At 38.9% G+C, this 20805-nt stretch overlaps 3 protein-coding genes across 4 annotated transcripts in view; 2 read left to right on the plus strand and 1 right to left on the minus strand.

Annotated features, from left to right (window-relative positions):
- ift88 (intraflagellar transport 88 homolog) overlaps positions 1-20805 on the minus strand; it is a 91401-nt gene that overhangs the window by 66033 nt on the left and 4563 nt on the right. The gene's annotated exons all lie outside the window — the stretch shown is intronic.
- gjb8 (gap junction protein beta 8) lies at positions 1316-10552 on the plus strand. The gene is made up of 2 exons (XM_042494509.2): positions 1316-3937; positions 5584-10552. The coding sequence occupies exon 2, from the start codon at positions 5617-5619 to the stop codon at positions 6412-6414; it is 798 nt and encodes a 265-aa protein (XP_042350443.2). The 5' UTR covers positions 1316-3937; positions 5584-5616; the 3' UTR covers positions 6415-10552.
- Positions 11205-19116, plus strand: gja3 (gap junction protein, alpha 3). Of its 2 annotated transcripts, XM_042494506.2 has the most exons (3): positions 11205-11586; positions 13290-13351; positions 14629-19116. In XM_042494506.2, the coding sequence occupies exon 3, from the start codon at positions 14664-14666 to the stop codon at positions 16083-16085; it is 1422 nt and encodes a 473-aa protein (XP_042350440.2). In that variant the 5' UTR covers positions 11205-11586; positions 13290-13351; positions 14629-14663; the 3' UTR covers positions 16086-19116. The 2 variants fall into 2 exon arrangements, with proteins under 2 accessions (XP_042350440.2, XP_087939718.1); XM_088083592.1 differs by lacking the exons at positions 11205-11586; positions 13290-13351 and adding an exon at positions 14163-14511.

The raw sequence follows: 20805 nt of genomic DNA on the forward strand, positions 1-20805 counted from the left end.
ATTTTCGTGTAGCAGATTGTTATTTGCAGCTGTATTAATGCTCTGAATGTTGCGTACGGCGTGTCCACTTAGTGTTTTTCTTTAGCAGAAAAGTGGTGGCAAGGCACTGGGGGGCACTTCATGCCACTTTTTTTCAGGGTGGCTGCAAACACTTGCTACTCCAAGGGAACTACTAAAAAAAGACACTGGCGCTTAGAAAAAGAAAAAAAGCTATGTGGATACAGGCCCTTACAGCTTCTTTAAATAATCAAAATCAATATCTCAGGAGCGATGAAAAACCTGGTAATTTTTTTCAGCAATAATGAAAATTTGAACTTTTAAGTGCATAATAAGTGCCTTATTATGAACAAAAGTTTTTTTCTACAATTCGATCTCAAGACTAATATGGACTGGATTTAAGGAAATTGTCGCACCAGGTGCTACACACACACATCTAATGGGGGAAAAAATGTGAATTTCATTAATAAAACAATGGATTTATACTTTGATTTTTATATTCACCCCATACAACATGTGCAAACCTATTGATGAATGAAAATGAAATGAAAAATGAAATGAATCTGAGTAATGCAGTGGTCTGTGTTCCCTCCAGCGGAACAAATGGATGATTTGTGTTGCATTAACTGGACACTGATAAGTTCCTGACTCCCACGAAACAAAGAACGAAACATGTCACGAGTGCTTTTTACACTCGCTGTGACATTTCTGCTCCGCTTATGTTGCAGATTTCATTTCACAGTGATACCAGGCCAGAGTGACCATCACATGATTGTACTGTGTGGCTTATGAGATGTGCACCGTTACAACCAAAACAAGAATATAAACATTTCTACAGTGAAGATTATATACAGCAAGTATATATAAATTAAAGGTTCAATACAGTGTTGGTCTATATCAACATATTAATTCGGACACTAAATATTCTGTCAGAAAGGTTTTAGTTATGAAAAATAAGAAGATAATTTAAAAATATAAACATGTTTGAAGGTTACAGTGTCAATCATAATGTTTTGTTTTGTTCATGTTAATATTAGGCAATTATTGTGTACAGTCCAAATATTTGGATAATTTGTATTTTGATGTTTTGGCAATATCATTTTGAAACTCTTGCTGATAAAGCACTTTGAATTCAATTGAACTGAGAGAGAGAGAAAGATAAAAGGGAGGGAGGGAGGGAGGGAGGAGAAAGCAAGAGAGAAAAAGGGGAGGGAGAGGGAAAGAGGGGAAGGGAAGAAGACGAGAGAGAAAAAGAGGGAGGGAGAACGTAAGAAACAGAGAGAGAGAAAGGGAGTGAGTGACAGATGGAGGGAGGGAGGGAGAGAGACAATGAGATGAGGGAGTGAGAGACGGGGAACAGAGAAAGAGAGGTAGAGAAAGAGAGACAGAGCGGGGTGGGGGCAGATAGAGAGATGGGGAGACAAAAAAAAGGGAATGGGGAGACAATGAGAGAGAAAGAGAGAGGGAGGGAGCAGAAGGAGAGAATGAGACAGAGGAAGGGTGAATATGAAGTCAGTATAATTGAAGTAGTGAAGTAGTGAAGTAGTAGGAATACGATATATTAGTATAAGTGTCATTGAGAAAGCTGAAGCGAGAGAAAGGAGACAGACGGACATGCACAGCAAACAGAGGAACACTACTGTACACACATTATACAGTATACTGTATGAAAGAGAGACAGGGAGGTGCTAAAGAGGTTAAACAAATGTCACCCTGGGCAGTTTTGTGGCCACTTTTTAAATATTTCTACATGTTTTAAAACTTGAAGTACCATGTTATTCATAACATTCATAACACGAAGTCAGCACTGATTATTTCATCAACGCAGATAATAGAAATGACATATCATTCATTTGATTGAAGATATCAGATGGATTATTATGACAATTTTAATAGATTTTTTCCCCAAAACATGCAGAAATTACGAGCTTGACTGAGGTCACATGAGACTGATTTTCACTTAAAAACTAAAACTTAAACGGGAAACTTACTACACAAGTGAATTAAACCTTAAAAGTAACTTGTGATGTAATGTAATGAAGTGATATACTTTGTTACAGTATATGTATTTATCTTTAAATGTTAGTACACCACATTTTCCCAGAGCATTTAGCCACTACAAAATACGTAGGGAAGGAAGGATGGAGGAAGGGGCGAACAGACAAACGAAGGAATGTGAAGGTATGAAAAACTTGATTTTTGTTTTGTAAATCCTTGCGAGAACGACCTTGTTTTTGTTTTTTTCAAGTGTAATGTGCGCTCCATTTTTAAGGTGGTGTATGTAACGAAGAAATAACTTCATCATTCTCAAAATTCGGACTGCTTGCTTTTCTAGCAACATTATTTACATGTACTTTTACTATCAAAACTTGAGCACATTTAATATCATAAAATTAGTTTTGATGTATAAGTACATTAAATATAAGATGTTTAAAGACATTTACTCAAGCTATACTCTATTATGTTAATTTAACTTCTAACAAAGTCATTTTCTGAAGTTTTCAAAGTTAAACAAACAGCTGAATTTGGCATAGGAGTGAAAAAAGAATATCTGATACAAATATATAGAAAACATTGTTTGACAGAATAAAAATACCCTAAAGGGTAAGTTATCATACATGTTTAGCATCGCAAGCAAGTTTATAATATATATTTTTCACAGATAAAATTATTCTATTATTTTTAAAAATGAGAAAAAGAAAGACAGAGAAAAAATAAGAGGAAAGGAAGAGAGAAACGATGTCAGGAAGGTCGACCATGCTTTTGTGAATTGAGAATTCAATCTTTACCAAATGCAGGTGGCTCATAACATCCTCCACGAGGGCAGAATGTGAAGCAGCAGGCGTTTGCTTCCAATTTAATAATGTTAGACGACATGCAAGTAGTCATAAATAATACTCTGTTGAAAGCCAGTTAACACAAGATCAGAAAATTAAATTCCACTTAAATTTGCCAACACGCTGTGAATCACGCACTGTAATACCTGACAAGTTGATTTTACTTAAAAAATTATAGAATACAGATTGCCTTGAAAAATGTAAGTAATTAGAAATATCTTAATTTATGTTAACTTTATATCTAATTGTTAAGTTTGCTTAAACATTTGGTCATATTTACCTAATTTTGTGAAGATGTTGCAGTTTAAAAATGACATGTTTAATTAAATCAAATCAATCCAAGTTTGCTGTGCTATTTATCTGCATTCTCCTAAAACTAATCACCAGTCATATCTGTATTTTCTTAAACATGTTAATAAAATAAAATTGCAGATCTCCTCACTTCACTATTGGTAAAATCCTCTTCGTCACAATCAAGTTTAGTCAGACTGACTTGGTTTACTAAAGGTGATAACGCCTAAAAAGAACATGGTGATTTCACTTGTTATTTTTAAGTTACAGTGACCAACAAAATTAAGTTAATACAGCTAAATTTAGATTATCATAAATATTTGTCTTTATTTTTTTTTTTTTTTTTTTTTTTTTCAAGGCAATCAGTTTGCAAGATTTTTTTTAAGAAAGATCAATGTGTCAAATTTTACAGTGTGGCTGTGCCACTAAACCCTTTACCCAGCCTTTGGGAAAAAAACAAACAAGCAAAAAACTCCTGAGCTCCATCAATGTAGTTTAATTCCCCAAAACTGTCCAAATGATCTTAAGAATAATCATATAATTAAAACGTCTGTTAAGTAAGAGACAAAAAGTCTGCCTCCTTCATTGGGTGCCCTGCAGGTCTGGCCCCACCCCGGCTCCTCCCTCCTGCAGATGTAACGTTAAAAGCAGGGCAGGTGCGTCTCCCACTAAGCTGGAAGACGAGTTTAAGACGAGCTGACCCTCCTTTTGGAGCGCGGAGGACATTTTTCACATCACACTCACACAGGATTATTTCGTTTCCCCTTATGGAAACGTTTTGACGCGTTTAGGGGTAACTCCTACAGAGACAGGTGAGCTCTGAGATTTGTGAACTCTCTGAACTTTGATCTAATTTCTTGAAATAGATGTACTGATGACAGAAGCTCAACAGGCAACAATTAGGTCTACCTGACAATAATAAAGTCGACCTTTCGCTTAGTAAGTGTGCAGCTATTTAGCGTGATTTATGTCTGTAGAAAAACTGTGTGCGCCGTGCAGTTATTGAAGGTAAAATCCCATTAATTGAATCACGTCGGGAAAACCTCAAATTGCCTTTTAGTAATCATGTGTTCTCATCTTAAAAGCAATTACTGATATGCGAAAATGATCATTTATTTTAAAGTACAGTAAGAAGAAAGAAGAAAGTGCAGATTGTATAATGTATCCAAATAAGAAAAGAGATGGGTTTAAATGGAGATTTAAGGACGATATCCATCTTTTTTGCGATTTTATTCCACTCAATACTGTATCCGCGGTACTTTCTACTTCTACTAGTATGTTTACTTCTGTCTTTTAAAAAAATCACACCCTTGGAGTACAAGGAGTGCAGTGGAAGAAAAGCAACATACTTTTTAAAATAGATCACATCAATTTAAGACATTTTCAAAGTTATTATCGTGTTAATAAATAACTATTGAGACTTAAATATTCAGATAATAGTTAAATTAGTTTTTTAGAGTTCAAATGTGTTGAAATCTTTTTGTAGAAGTACAACAGTATTAACTTGGTTGCAAAAGTGATCAAAAATTAGAAATAATATCTTTTCAGTATTGTATGTATCATTATCTGGCTGCTGAAAGGAACTGTTACCAAAAGCCAAAAATAAGGCACTGGTGGCTGCTTTTTGAAGTTTGTTGCACTGGCATTGGCACTTTTTATGTCCCATCTATAATAGACCTGGAGCTCTGTGTCCCACAGTTTGGGGTCTGTTTTCCATCTCTATGTAGAATTTCGGGGCATATATTGGCAGAAATTATATTCATTACTATGTTTTCATCAACTGAAACTAAGAATTGTTGTGTTTTGTCACCTTAAAATGAGCCGTTTCTATCTAAATACAGAGGGGGTCCTCTCTCACTGAGATGCCATGTTGTACAGTAGCCCAGAATGGACAAACCAAACACTGGCTCTAGATAGGACCATTGTCGTTTTTCACATGTTCACATCATTCACCATAGCTCTTCTACACACCTGTCAGGTGCACAAAGTTTCAGTTTGTTATAATCTGCAACCTTATTAGAAGCCCTATCAACACCTACAAAGCATACTTTTAAAGAAGATTAACCGTTTTAAAAATCCATCCAGGTTTTAATGACCTAAAACTGTTTCCGTGTAGACAAGAGGTCAAAACTTTGAAGAAAATATCTGTTTATGAAATGATCTGTATATGTTTAGACAGGGCCTAACACTCATTCTTTAAAATCCCACTTATGACCCATGCCATGATATATTTGCCAAAAAATAACTCTACTCTCTGCTATGCATTGCCAAAACATTAAAATACCACAAGATAATCTACAAGGAAAGGAACTGTAGGCCAACAACAGGTATAATCTCTGGCCTTTAGAGATTTAGAGGCTCTGTGTTAAACGTAGATAGTCAGATTTTCTTAATCAGCATTGCTGAACTTTGGGTTTTCTAGGCTGTTAACCTTCTGCCTAAATCTTGCCTTCTGCAGGTTAATTGAACTCCCAGTGTCCTCCTTGCCACAATGAGTTGGGGAGCGCTCTACGCCCAGCTGGGCGGTGTCAACAAACACTCCACCAGTCTGGGAAAGATTTGGCTTTCTGTCCTTTTCATCTTCCGTATCACTATCCTGGTCCTGGCTGCTGAGAGCGTCTGGGGAGATGAGCAGTCGGACTTCACATGCAACACGCAGCAGCCTGGCTGCAAAAACGTCTGCTATGACCACTTCTTTCCTGTGTCGCATATCCGCTTGTGGTGCCTGCAGCTTATATTTGTGTCCACTCCAGCCCTGCTGGTGGCCATGCACGTGGCCTACAGGAAACGAGGGGATAAGAAGACCATGCTGGCCTCCAACCGCACTGAGAAGATGACGGATAATGACCTGGAGACACTGAAGAAGAGACGTCTGCCAATCACAGGCCCACTGTGGTGGACCTACACCTGCAGCTTGTTCTTCCGACTCATCTTTGAAGGTGGCTTCATGTATGCGCTGTACTTCGTCTACGACGGCTTCCAAATGCCCCGGCTGGTGAAGTGCGAGCAGTGGCCCTGCCCCAACAAGGTGGACTGCTTCATCTCCAGGCCAACAGAGAAGACCATCTTCACCATCTTCATGGTGTCTTCGTCGGCCATCTGTATGGTGCTCAATATAGCTGAGCTGTGCTATCTCGTCGTCAAGGCGCTCATGAGGTGCTCGAACAAGAGGAAACACCCGTACACTCACACGGACAGCATGACGAGGGATAATTCCCATCTGGAGAACAAGAGGAACGAGATGCTGCTGTCTTCGTCCACTGATTCGACCAGAGACAAGATGTGTTGAAGAACAGATGTGGGGTGATACCAGAGAAGAAGAAAGGGCCAAACTGTAAATCTAGTCACCTGTAAGTGTCACAGATTGTGTCTAAAGTTTGGTAATAAGGCTCTAAATGTGAGCATACACCAAAATTGTCTCACTGGAAGGTAAAACTGCGACAATGGTTGCTTAAAATTACCACATTATAGATTAGACCAGCTAGACAGCAGCTCTGTCTCATAGAAATTATGTTTATATACAACTCATTTTAAACAGCAAATAAGGTTTGAGGGAAACGCAATGCAGAGCGAATTATTTTTTCTTATGACATAATGAGGAAATTAATTAATGTCCCTGGCAAGTCGCAAAACTGTTGATACTGAACTTATCAGCAAAACGTTCACTGACAACCATGAATTGACTACTGACGGGCTCAGAGTATCAGGTGGCCCCCTGGCCTCCATTTGCAAATTCACACATACAAACCTAACGTGGTAAGACCGTGTTGATATGAGCTCAACATTTTGTTTCTCTCTCTGTATCAGTCTGGACTCGCTGCCACACAAACATTTTGTGTGGGCGTTATTACTCGCCTTGACTGACAAACTCCATCAGCCAATCTGTGTGTCCTCTTCATCACTAATGAAGCCATTTAGTAAATCAAGCCTTTGCCAAATCCAGTTGGAAGAATGGCTAAAATGTCTTTTCCAATCTCAGCAAGTGCATAGACTTGCTCTTGTTTAATTGTTTTTATTGACTAGATTTCTGCAGTAACATCCCTTATTGCTGTGTTTACTCTGTTAACAGTAGAATTAGCTGTTGCTTTGGGAGCTTGGGAGTTTTTCAAACCTGCATTTTATGCCATCAACTACTATGCAGTTCCTGATTGGCTGCTTACGTTGTCAACTACAATACGGATTCCTGATTGGCCCTGATTGAATTTTAATTTCTGGATATAAAGCGAGGCAGCACCGAGTTCAGACTGATGCACACTCACATCATCATTATGGTCTCACCTGGCTTATGCAAATCGGGGAAGAGTCTCAAAATATCCCCAAAGACACACAAAACAACCACAAGGACACTTAAGCCCACTAAAAGATGAATGACTAAAAAAAACACAGAAAAAAACCACCACTAAGTATGTGTGTCTTGCTCCATATATATGCCCAGGGGGCCACTGTCCACATAATGCGCCCATGCTCATGTGTCGTTCTGCTAAAATAGGCAATCTTGCAATACATTATCCCTTCATAGTGACTACAGAATTAGTATTTAAAACTTTTTTTTTATTAATATTTAACCTAAATCACGATATTCCCTTAACCAAAGTGTGCTTGTTGCCTAAACCTAACCCTAAATTATAATGCCAAGGTCCAGCACTTTGTACACTCGCTGTTGTCCACATCCACCTCCTTGGCAAGCTGAACATTGTCTCTGAGAATAATTCAGGCAGCAGTTACATTGCAAATGTAATTTAGTAACATATAGACAGAATTTCTAGGAGACAGCGTTGGTCTGGTCTGTATTATATGAATATTTGCTTGGCCTTAATATTTGACTCTAAAGGCAGTCAGAAATTCTCCCCTGACCCAAAAAACAACAACAAAAAAAAAAATATGGATCATACAACAGTTTAACTCGAAATCTGGTAGAATTTCAGGGCACACAGGGGGACTGCATGTAGGCTTTAAATAAAGAGTTTATTTCTCTTTTTTTCTGGTTTCAAGGCAATATTTTTGTCTATAAGATATTCTTGTAGGTCAAAATATTGCCTAAATAATCAAAAAAAGAGAAGAATTACCTATATATGTGGAGCCTACAGTGTGCAGACCTCCTTTGTGCCCTGAAGTGAAGTACCTGAATAGTTTTGCATGGGACACTTGGTCCCTCTTCTGAAATCTGGTAGAATCCCCACCAGTGTTACTTAAAGAGCCTATTTCGGGTTTTATCAGCATCTTTTAATCTGTGGAGCTTCCACATTATCACGTGTCACCTTACTTTTTTCACAGTGGATACATGGTGAAGGTTTTAATTTACTGTTCACTTTTCTAAGTTGCTTGAATGTTATGAACCGGTGAAAGAATGAGTCTACGCTGACACCTAGTGGTTGTTAGTAGACCCCCACCCCCGCACCCCCTCCTACGAGCACAAACACTTTCCTCGAAGCCTGAATGATTTGTTTGGTGTTTTGGTGAAGAGGAGGGAGAACAAATGAAGTTATGACAAGTGAAGGAGAAACAAAAATGTGGCGTTAAGTAAGCACGAAGTTAAAAATAGTTAGACTTTAAAAATAATAATAATAATATTACTATTTTTTTGCATTTTTAGTGTGTTTATAATTACTGAGAAGTGTGTTGCACAAAATGAGAGATGAGATGATACTTTATAACATGAAGTCTTACCCACCACGCCACGGTGGTTTAATGCTCTTTGCTGTTCAATCAAATGAAAATGTCTATTGTCTTTTACTTGAATTAAAAGTGGATGAAGGGTTTCTATACACAAGTTAATACTTAAAAACCTGAACAAACTGGTTTTTATGTTTTCCATGACATGGGGAGAAGGCACAGAGCAACTTAAGAAGACATGGCACAAATATTAGCAAAGAATCAGTAAAAAGAAAATCATCTGAAAATAGCAAAACAAAACAAAAATAATTACAAAAGAAAAAAACACGAAAATGACCCAAAAGGTGCTGAAAGTTTGATGTATTTTATTTTTTTTCTGCAAGATAATGTAAATTTAAAATTATTCTAATAATTAATAACATTTTTTAAAAACTAATTTTAAGGTAATTTTCTTGCCACCTTTTACTAATTTCTTGTTACTCATTGCCTTATTTCCCCATGTTTCCAAAAGAAGTCAAACCAACATGCTCAGGTTTCAAAGCGTCAAATAGCTTGTAAAAAGTCGTCTGAATGCAGCACCAGAAAACTGATATCAATCCAGGTTTCAAAGGGTTAAATAAACTAAACACACTGAGAGTGTGTTGCATATTTGCAAGATATGTTTTGACTGTGTAAGACCCTTTAAGTGCAAGAAGTGTCCCAAACAAATCACGCTGCATTATTGATCAGGATCTGGATATTTTAGTCTAAAAAGAAAAAAGTAAGAACTAATGTCACTGAAATATTAATTCAGAGTTTTTTTGTACAGAATGTTATTTTGAATAACAAGATGTTTGAAGTTTGTAAAGATACTAAATCTGTCCGCCTTATAGTAATTTCCAAGCATGAATTATTGAATATTTGACTTCATATTTCTGCATTTTTTAACACTTGTTTTTGCCCCTGAAGTAGCAGTATGAAGTTGAAAAAAAATGTGTTATTTGATTGCTCCTGAAGGTTATTTATTGTTATCATCAGCTTATTCCTAAACCCAATATTGAGGTAAAAGCCTACACTCTTTGTTTTTCTAAATCCCGTCCAGAAGTTGTTCTGTTCAGCCCAGACCAGGCAGTCCTGCGCTATTTGGACTTGTCTTGTTGCTGCAGCGTGTACTGACCCCAGCTGGCTGTATCAGCTTTCAGCATGTACCTTATTTTAGCCACCACACTAATCGCCGCTCGCACTCTTAACACGAGGAACTACGGGCCGATCTCAAAGTGAAAATGTCTTTGTGTTCCCTCCAATCCAGGAATAACTGCGCTGGATTAGTCACATCTGTGTTTTTAAAATAAATCACTTTATGTGAACAGAGAACAGTGATTTGAAAAGATCGGAGAGGGGTATGTGATACATCATGAAGTGTAATGTTGACATTTTTAAGTAGGCGAGAAAAGTTTTGACCAAAGATCTAAAAAATCATGCATTGTCATAGATGATGCAAGAAAAATAACATTTTAAATTGTTTTGTTTGTCTGGTTTGCATTGACCTCTGACAGCTTGCTTTCTGTAACAGCTGAATGACATTCTGATTTGTGATACTGAAATAATTTTAAAGGGACAAGCCTGATCATTCCAGTCCCGAAACTATTTTTTACAAATATCTTTGTATATAGTAGCAGTCTGCCTTTAACAGCACACAACATAGAAATGAACAGAAAGCTTTCTGAGCAAGAGATGAAGACATTAAATGTTGGTGACTGTTTTTTGTAACTGTTTTTTATCACAATTGCACTTTGATCCTTGAAGTCTTTTTTCATAAATCAGTGAAAACAAAACTGCGTGGTTATTTATCTTTTTTAATATGTCTGCCTCATGGGGTGTGGGAATGCTAAAATATTAGTAATATGGTTGCCCTGTGTTTTTTTCTCAAAATTGTGCTCCCTTTAATCACCAGATATCAGCTTTTTAAGAATATCCTAAAGTAGGATAACAATTTATATAGATAGTGTGTTTATATGGTCAGCAGTGAGTTTATAGTGACCTAATGACAATTTAATGATGCTTTTACTTTTAAAATAAAGTAGGCCTTGTAGCACTTTTTGAAAATGTAATAAAATGTGCGCTTAACTTGATTGAAAATGTAATGTAAAGTCTCTTTTTTGTCATTTTGGTGTGTTATTACATTTTCAAAGAGTTACCTTATTAGGTGCTACAGGCGTAACTACTATTGTTTTTATTTATGTATTTAGATTGTAGCATGGCTGTTGTGAGAGTTTAGAGCATTTGGGGCAAACTTTTGTGAAATGTTAAAGTGGTTTGCCCGTGAAAACTTATAAAGCATGTTCAGGTTTTGAACAAATTGCGCGCAAACGTCGGGGGACACATTTCCGGCAACTTTTGCGCACATTTCGGACAGGTTTTGAGGAGGCTGGCAGGGGCGTGGTGTGACACCGGACGGGCTGATGACTCTGTGGATTCACTCATGCATGGTCACACAATGTGACAGTTCAGACATGGCTGGAAACGGGAGGCAGCTCCGTTTAACCGAGCCCCATCTCCGACTCCGAGCCGCCTCCAAAAACTAACAACAACAAAAGTAGGGGGAAAAAAAACTTTTCCTTGCGCAAGTTAACGGGCCCGGGACAGACAGTCAGACTGGAAAAAGTTTGTGCATGAATGAGTTTGAGAGGCAGCATTTAGAAAAAAATAGTTTGTTGAGCTGAAAGGGAGGCGACAGGTTTGGGAGTCAGAGGGAGGGTCGCTGCAGCCGCGGGAGGTCTACACGCCTTTCAACGCACTCAAATGATGGCACCAACGATGGCAGATGGATTTGCTTTTCGTGTTTAAGTATGACATCTCCGGTCTAAAGGTATGACGGATAAACACTTCTGTGAAAATTTGCCTGTGCATAAAAATGGGAGTAAAGTGTTTCCAAGTAAATGAAGAACGGCACGTTAATCAGGTAATTAAACTTCAGTTTTACTAAACAAGAAGAGTGAGACAAAAGCCGGACAAAGCTTAAAGGGAGTCTGGGGACTCTGGCACAGTCTGTATTGTGAGCTTGGCAGGTATGCTTTGTATTTGAACCTGTCTCTGTCTGTTGCATTCATCACCGGCCGACAGAAATGCCACAAATACCTGTGAAACTGACAGAAATGGTTTCAAAGTTTGCCAGAAGATATTAATTCACCACAAGGTCAGATGATACACTTTTTGACTCTCTCTGGGTTTAATGACTGCAGTATCCTTAAAACTTATACCACTTAATTTACTATTTATTACAAGTGATTGAAAAAGAGCTCAAATCTTTTACTAAAGTACAAAAAAAGCAATTAGACAGTGTAAAATGCTTTGTCACAAGTTAAAGTCCTGCATTCAACACTTAAGTAAAAGTACGAAGGTATTAGCGTCAAAATGTACCTAAAGTACCAAAAGTACTCTGTGCAGAATGGCCTATTTCAGAATCATATAGGCGACTTTACTGGCTTGTAAGTGATGAATTAATGTGTCTATCACTTTGACATTGCACCTGCTATTAACTGCTGTATATACTGCAGGGAAGGTTAACCTAAGCTGTAAAAAGAAACTATTTGTTTTAACTTCTAAAAAAAGTTAGTGTCCAGGCTGCCTTAAAATTTCAAGGTTTTAAGTTTTAAGACAAGTTGAATCATTATAAAAATTACCTCAACTTGACTTTATTAAAGTTTCAAGGCAGCCTGGACAATAACTTTTTTTTAAACGTTAAAACAAATAATCTCTTTTTATAGTGTATAATATTACATTAAATTTTAATATAATTATATTGATAATCTAAATCTGCAAAGAAACTAACTAAAGCTATGAATTGAAATGTAAAGTATCTGAAATTGTATCATTAAAGAAAGTACTTTCACTTGCCTTCCTAAATTCAGTGAACTTAAAATTTTAAGGCAGCCCTGACACTAACTTTTTCAAGTTACAACTAAGAGTTTATTTTTTACAGTGGAGTAGACGTAGAAAGTAGAATAAAATGGACATATTGGAGTAAAGTACAAGTACCTCAAAACTGTACATGAGTACAGTACTTGACCAAATGTAGAGTTACATTCCACCACTGCTCATTACCAGTATTCATAACAGGTATTTTTAAAAGAAAAATGGTGTTATGAAAATTATACTATTTACTTCTATACTAACATACAATTTAATTATAATAGTTTATATGGTATTTGTTACATTTCAACAGTTTATTAGTTGTAGTTTATTCTGTAGTCTGAGGTTTATATGTGACAACTCATGAACACCTACACATTCTCTGAATAATTCACTCAACCAGTGCTACATAGGTTGAGAGAACAGTTTACTAAACTACTCTGAAAGTATGTTGTAAATTGTCACATTGTACTCTATAAACATCTACAAGGCAAAACTGTTGAATTGTTGAATCTCAACTAATCAGGTTTTGAAATGTTAAAAACACTATAAACATCAGTAGGCGGACTATTCAAATAAAGTTATGTTCACTCGTTATGATCTGCCAACTTTATTCAAGTCTTAGAGAAAATTGTTTGAATCATGTTTTTTCTCTTCCAGGTGTCATACATATTGTGAACCCTAGTCGATGGATTTATTACCTACAATACAAGAATATTTTAGTAAGTTTCTCCTCTGCTCTGTTTGTATGTGATGAATTTTCTGCTTGAATACTGAGTGTCTGATGTATGTAATAATGTCTAAAAGATGTACTTGATTTTTTCGAAGCACATTGTCACCTGTCCATCTCAGTGGAGGACATAATGCATCTAAATATAAATATAAATCTGTTTTTACTTACATTTTAAAATGTAGTTTGAATAGCTTGTTTAAATGTCAGCTATAAATGTAAAAGCTGTGACATTAAAAATATCAAATGTAGTGGTAAAGAAAATTAGTAATCAATGTAAAATTAATTGACAAAACTCATTTATCAAGCAGAATAGCTAAACATCCTCTAAATTTCAGCTTTTCAAATGTGAGATATGTGAGATATTTGTCAGAATTTTTCAATATATTTGCAGTTTTGGTGATTGTTGAAACACAGCAAGCATTTCAAGAAATCTTTCTGATATTTTAAAAATGTAATAATTCAATTAATTAAAGGGACAAAAAAAGTTAAGAATTTTCACATTAAAATACCTACTTTGAGTTTTTTTTAACTAAAAAAAGCTTATTTCTAACTGTAAATCAGAATTTGTCACACAGTTATTATATTATCGTCCGTTATTACAGTAAAAAATATTTCTATTTGATCCCTTCGGCTTTAGTGTTACAGTTGACAGAGCAAGAGAGGAAGGGAGGGTGGTGTGTCTGTGTCAGTATTTGTTTCTGTGTGTGTGTGTGTGTGTGTGTGTGTGTGTGTGTGTGTGTGTGCGTGCGTGCGTGCATGTGCCACACCAGAGCCCCATCGCTGCTAAATGCTGTTTTCGAACATTATAATGTTGATCTCAGCACATGCCTGCTGGGCAGTGGAGCGAGCAGGTGAGAGAGAGACGGGCCTAACAGAGAGAGAGAAAGAAAGGGAGAGTGAACCAGCGTTCAGTCAAACAGGTGGCCTATACAGTATACGGGCGGCGAAAAAGCGTCTGTGTTTGAGGCGAATGCTGTGTTTCGATTTATCGATATCCGTAGCCTATGAGGCAGTTTTCTATAAAGACCTTGTTCTGCTAAGCGTTTTATGAAAAAGATAAATATGTCGGAGTCCAGTCGTCACTTCCACTCTCCTCCATGTCCTTGTGTCTTCTTGTGTGTTCGTATGTGCAGAGTGTTTAACCTCGGGGTAAGGCCTTATCTGGCAAAGATCAACTCAGATCGACTTCGAGCACAGGCTCATATGAATTTTTTAAACTTTCTGTTTGTTCTCTTTTTGTTTTCCTCCCTTTGTGGCCCCCTCCAGCCTGTACTTTCTCCATAGGCTAGAAATCTTGAAGCATGGGCGACTGGAGCTTTCTGGGGCGGCTGTTGGAGAACGCTCAGGAGCACTCAACGGTCATCGGCAAAGTCTGGCTGACTGTCCTCTTCATCTTCAGGATCCTGGTGCTGGGGGCCGCAGCCGAAGAGGTCTGGGGCGACGAGCAGTCCGACTTCACCTGCAACACCCAACAGCCCGGTTGCGAGAACGTCTGCTACGACGAGGCCTTCCCTATCTCGCACATTCGCTTCTGGGTGTTGCAGATCATCTTTGTGTCCACACCGACTCTCATCTACCTGGGCCACGTGCTACACATCGTCCGCATGGAGGAGAAGCGGAAAGAGAAGGAGGAGGAGATGCGCAAAGCAAACAGGTTCCAAGAGGAGAAAGAACTCCTTTATAGAAATGGTGGAGATGCTGGAGGTGGAGGTGGCGGCAAGAAAGAGAAGCCGCCAATCAGGGACGAGCATGGCAAAATCCGTATCAGAGGCGCATTGCTGCGTACCTATGTGTTCAACATTATTTTCAAGACCCTGTTTGAAGTGGGATTCATTTTGGGCCAGTATTTCCTCTATGGCTTCCAGCTGAGGCCCCTGTACAAGTGTGCACGTTGGCCCTGCCCCAACACCGTTGACTGCTTCATATCGAGGCCCACTGAAAAGACTATTTTTATTATATTTATGCTTGTGGTGGCTTGCGTGTCTCTTTTGCTGAATTTGTTAGAGATCTATCACCTTGGATGGAAGAAAGTTAAACAGGGCATGACGAATGAGTTTGCCCCCGACCACGAGTCGCTGCGCCGCGTCGACATTGCAGAGCCTGAGTGTTTGGCCTCGGCCTCCAGAACTGCCCCATCCAGCCTCAGCTACCCACCCAACTACACAGATGTGACGGCGGGCAGCGGGGCGTTCCTGCCGCCCATGGTGCCGGCAGCCGTGCCTTCGGCAGCGGAGTTCAAGATGGACGAACTCCAGCGGGAGGAGTCCCTCCACCAGCCCTCCCCCTCCTCCCACTACTACATCAGCAACAACAACAACCACAGGCTGGCCACGCAGCAGAACTGGGCCAACCTGGCCACCGAGCAGCAGACTCGGGAGATGAAGGCCACCTCCCCCTCCCCATCTTCCTCTTCCTCCACCAGCACTGACAAGGAGCAGCAGCCCATCGATGCTGCACTGCTCCCTCCAACCAGCAACACCACCAGTAACACCAACATCCCCAACTCAACTGCCACTGCCGCCTCCAGCAGCAGCAGCCCCGACACTGTGTCCAACGCAGGCAGCTGGAGTGGGGGGAAGAGCGAGCAGGAGGAAGGCCATGTCACCACCACCACTGTGGAGATGCACGAGCCTCCAGTAACGGTCAGCACAGACCCTCGACGGCTCAGTCGGGCCAGCAAGAGCAGCAGCATCAGGGCCAGGCCGAGCGACCTGGCTGTCTGAATCCCTTCAACCCTTTCATGTCCCTAAACCCTCCCTGACCAACACCCCGCTTCCCCAAACCCAACCCCCAAACACTGATTCTCAGACAAAAAAAAATCTCACATGCATAAAGGAAAAAAAAATCAAAAAACAAAAAAAAGTCAAAAAACAGAAAAAGGCAAGGTGACAAGAGACAAGAAAGCAGAAAAACAAATGGTTTGGGCAAATGTGAAATGACTTGATCAGCAGCGGTCGTTGATTTAGTGCAATCGGTGAGTTGCAGAGTAGTTGAGGCAAGGTTTGTTTTTTTTGGATGGTCTTAATTTATGCACACAATATGTGATCATGCAGTGCTATGAAGTCAGACGGCTCCGCCCACATGGAGCGAAGGACATTGTGATGTCATAATTTTGCATCAAAATGGACACATCTCGGCAACATGTTTGGTTTTGGGGGGGAGATCTCACGGTGTTTTCTTTCTTCTTTTTGTTGAGCCTAAAGGACTTCAAATGAAAATGATTATTTGTCAAAACAATGTCTGGATTTTTTTTTTTTTTTTTTGGAGGAAGCACAGGTAGCTGGCATCATTGTACAGATCAGTTATTTCATGTGTAGCCGGACAATAGCTCATATATCTTGTTAATCATTTTTATCTGGTATTGCAGTTAAACCAGCAGCACAACGTGAACTGCGTGTTGCACTACATGTCAACAGGTTGTTCCAGCGTTTGTCCTTTGACCTCAGTTGCTGCATCACTTCCTGATTTTTACCAAACACCTGTTGTGTTAAACATAACTCATCCAGGAAGAAATTTCATCAACAAACATACATGTACTGTGTTTCTTGTTGGTGTGCATGCCAGCATGTGTAGCCCTACAACTCACCGATTCACTGACAGATTTTTAAAGCTGGATAGCTTGGTTTACCCATGATCCATTGCTGCACTTCTCTGCAGAGACAATATATATTATAACTGAAACAAAAATGGATAGGAACGGACTGATGTGATAATCCCAGAGTCCTCAGAATTAACAGACAGGCGCAGTGTGGACGGGATATGGGTCAAAACTGCTGGTAGAAGTCATCCCTTTGATTCCCAGAATGCACCTGGGTCTCTACAAGCACCACATTGTCAATAACAGAGATCAAAATGTTCCCACTATGCTGTTAGTTTACAAGACAGGAAAATAGGAGCAGAGTCCCGTGCGCCTTCCTCTGTCAGCATCACCTTCAGTCAACATGTCTGAAAAGAGAAATGCTCTGCACTATATGCACAAATGACGAGATATTGCCTTCAAAGAATCTTGAAAATATGAAAACACACGGCAGCCACCATCTAAAGAATAATATTCTACATGTTCACTCAGACAAACAGCCTCCCATAGCTCTTTTGTTAGACTTTAAACTGCTATTTTTTTAGTTAGATTGTTGGCAGATATTTTTGCCCTTAAACCCACAACCCCCTCACAGCTAAAGATCGAGAGCAACTTGGGGAGTTGAGTGATTTTCACCGTCACACATTTCACGTTGCTTCTTCATTGGTTTTATTCTGAAAAGTGCTATTTTTTTAAATTGAATTTTACTCATAAATTGCATACTTGTAGTAGTCAGTTTGTGGTTGCAAAACAGCTACGATTTAAACAAAATGACCTGGCGAGTATCAAAACGCCACGGTGCAGTCGACCTTGACGGCTTCTATTTTGTTGTGTTCATCTGATACTTAGAGATCTTTAGAAACCCAAACTTTTAACTGAATTCATCAGCAGCCGCAGTCCTCTGTCTCTGTTGTGTCACTGTGCTGTTTGGTTCATTCACAACCCAGGCACTCACCTTAAAAAACTTGTTTTCTTTTTTTTTTTTTTTTTTAGCTTTACAGCAACCTTAATCTCCACTGTATTATCCTGTGAGTTTACCACAAGGGCAGAGTTGAAAGTACACAGTAAGACTGTGAAACTCATTGGAAATATTGTACTCACATGGCATAAAAACACGATTAAGTACTAATATGTTTGTGCACAGTATTTTATAGGAATAATACTTTTCCAGCAGTTAATGTGCAGGCTAATACACTGGAGTAAGAGCAAAGTGGTAGCAGCTGTTTTTTGTTTTTTTTTAGGGGGGCGGGGGTTACAAAATGATGGTACTGTATGGTGTAAGAGTATCTGTACCCATATAATGTTTCATACTCTATCTTAAGTTGCTTAAATCACATTTAGTGCAAACAGAAACACAAAGAGGAGAACAAACACTGACACAATGCATAGGTAAAAGCAGCCTTTCCCAATCCATGTTTCTTGTTCAAAATGACAAAAAAATCTTTGTTATCTGCATTTGTTTTTGATCCCAAAAGTTTACATTTTGGTAGTTGATAAAGATTTGCACATTTAGGAAAGAAAACTTGCTGTTCTACAATGCTAATATTGGTAGTAGTAGTAGTAGTAGAGAGAGCGAGAGAGTGAGAGCGAGAGAGCGAGCGTGACGAGAAAACTGCCAATCTCTATGATCCTCAAAGGAAAAAAAATGTCTTAAAACTAAAACGCAGTGGCTCTTCATAAAAAAGGCAGTATTAAAAAACGAAACTTATTTATCTCGAGCTCAGATAATGATGAGTTTAAAGATTAAAAAAAAAACAAACAACAGCAGGAGAGAGAAATAAACAGTTGGGGTATTTTTCTTTGTGTTCACTCGGTATGTTCTCACAGACATCAAAACAGACGACTCCACTGTTGAGAGAATGTTAGCTGGGTAGCTGGCCCTTCCCTAACCCTGCATACGAAGCCCTGACAGGATGTTGTGTTCAAAGCCCGTCGTCCCCGTGACTCCTCCAAAAACCTCTCTCCTCTTACGTTTCATGCAGAGCATGATTTCTCTGGCTCGTCAGGGAGTAGGATCCATCTCACAATGCTCAGAACAGCAACCTGTTTTCAATGCTGTCTTAAACAAGAGAAGTGCCTTGTGTATGAATGATTCTTTTGTAAGAACAAGTTGATGTAAATGTTCATTTACCTCAAATGTTTACAAAACTGTTACTAAATAAATTTTTTGTACCATATTTGTTGTTGGTGCTGTCACTTCACCTTTGCCTGATGGATAAATTCATCGATCGCACAGACATCAACGCAGAGCTACAGACAAAAGAACTGAGCTTTGACTCCTAGACTTGACCTTGACTTGTCCTGAGCATCTTGAAGTTTTCACCTAACACAATCCAAACTCATTAATTAATAAGAAATGGATTGTAGGCTTTTGTATTGAAACGACTTGGTCATTCCAATGGTCCTTACTCGGACTTGTCCATAAAGTAACCCAGCTGATGGGGGTTAAAGTTCTGCATCTGTGCATTATTATGTAGCCCAAATGGGGTTCGATTTAGGCATGAAAACCACGATTATGGTGAGGAAAAGGCCATTTTTGGGCTAAAATCCCCACTTTTGGTGGCACTATCCTGGCTGGAAATTCAGCCATAACTCTGTAAAAAACAACAGTTTCCATGGAACTATTCCTGGTGAAAACAGTGATGGGTCACTGAAAAAAACAACCATGTTTGATGGCTCAGATCCACTGGAAACAAGCGATAACAAGCTAAAAAAAAAACCAATGCGTTTTGTCGCTTGATGGACTCACAAAGTGGTCTGGAGCTTGAAAATCGTGTCGTCTAGGTGTCATACCATCCACCATCCCGTCCACCTCCCCATGACAAAGTCAACTCCATATATACTACGTTTGGTGTAGCCAAATACAAGTGTACCACCAAGACTTCTTGTGTTTTGACCAGTCAGACCACTTGACAAGGTTGTCTGGTACACATTTGACCACATATCTTTTGTAAAGTAAAATGCAACCTTAAAAAGCACATAAAAATGCTTCATCAATGCAGAACATGGTGGTTGCTATGGTGATAGTGCACTAATGCTCAGTAACTTGTGTGGACCATCCATCGTTTTGCCCTATGAAAGGAGACGTGTTGAATTCTTCTGCCAGAAAAATCTTCAGCTGTACTAACATAACCACTAATGTGATCAGCGAAAATACTAGTGCGAGTGGACGTAATAACTGCAAGGGGCCCTTTGACCCTCTAGCATAAGTGAAGTAACAGAATCTGAACAAAAGTGGTCAGCTGAAGGCATATGATAGACTTAGGTTTGAATGGCAATGTGTCTCGGCTGTCCATCTGTGTTCAGATCACTGAAACGCTTGTCAGAAACAGGTGTAAACAGGCTCTAAGTGTTTCAAAGTACAATACGTTCATTGCAAGTATATACTTACTCACAGTGTCTGATTTACACAAAACACTAAAAGTATATGGGTATAAATCTTTTATAAATATTAGAAATACTTGTTCTCAGCCTGCTGTTATTGGTGGTTTTAAGTCATTTTAACTGTTCTTATGCTTGTTTGTAGTTAAGTAAAATGTTAAAATCTAATTCTGGCAACGTGTTTCTCAGATTCTCAGTTACTCAGATCTTACTACAGCAACATCATAGCACGTATAGTTCACATTTGAACTGATGGTTTCTTGCTTGCTTTTCATCTTATGTGCTGTCCACATCGACTTCAGGAAAGCTTCTGAGTGTCTTTGGCATCACACTCTTTGTAGACTCTTTGACCTCCGACCTCGCCACTGCTCACTCCCTCACTCTGCATTCCAACAGCGAATGTCAAAATGTGACGCTGAGCCAGAGGCACTCACACACACAACCAGGCCCACTTCATAACCACATCCAGAAATAATTAAATAAGA

The sequence above is a fragment of the Plectropomus leopardus genome, chromosome 10 (assembly GCF_026936395.1).
Source record: "Plectropomus leopardus strain MGB_pleo_1.0 chromosome 10, ASM2693639v1, whole genome shotgun sequence".
Classification (NCBI taxonomy): Eukaryota; Metazoa; Chordata; class Actinopteri; order Perciformes; family Serranidae; genus Plectropomus; species Plectropomus leopardus.

Excerpts from the sequence above, each read along its gene's own strand:
- gjb8 (XM_042494509.2), top strand. The coding sequence starts at position 5,617 with ATGAGTTGGGGAGCGCTCTACGCCCAGCTGGGCGGTGTCAACAAACAC.
- gja3 (XM_042494506.2), top strand. The coding sequence starts at position 14,664 with ATGGGCGACTGGAGCTTTCTGGGGCGGCTGTTGGAGAACGCTCAGGAG.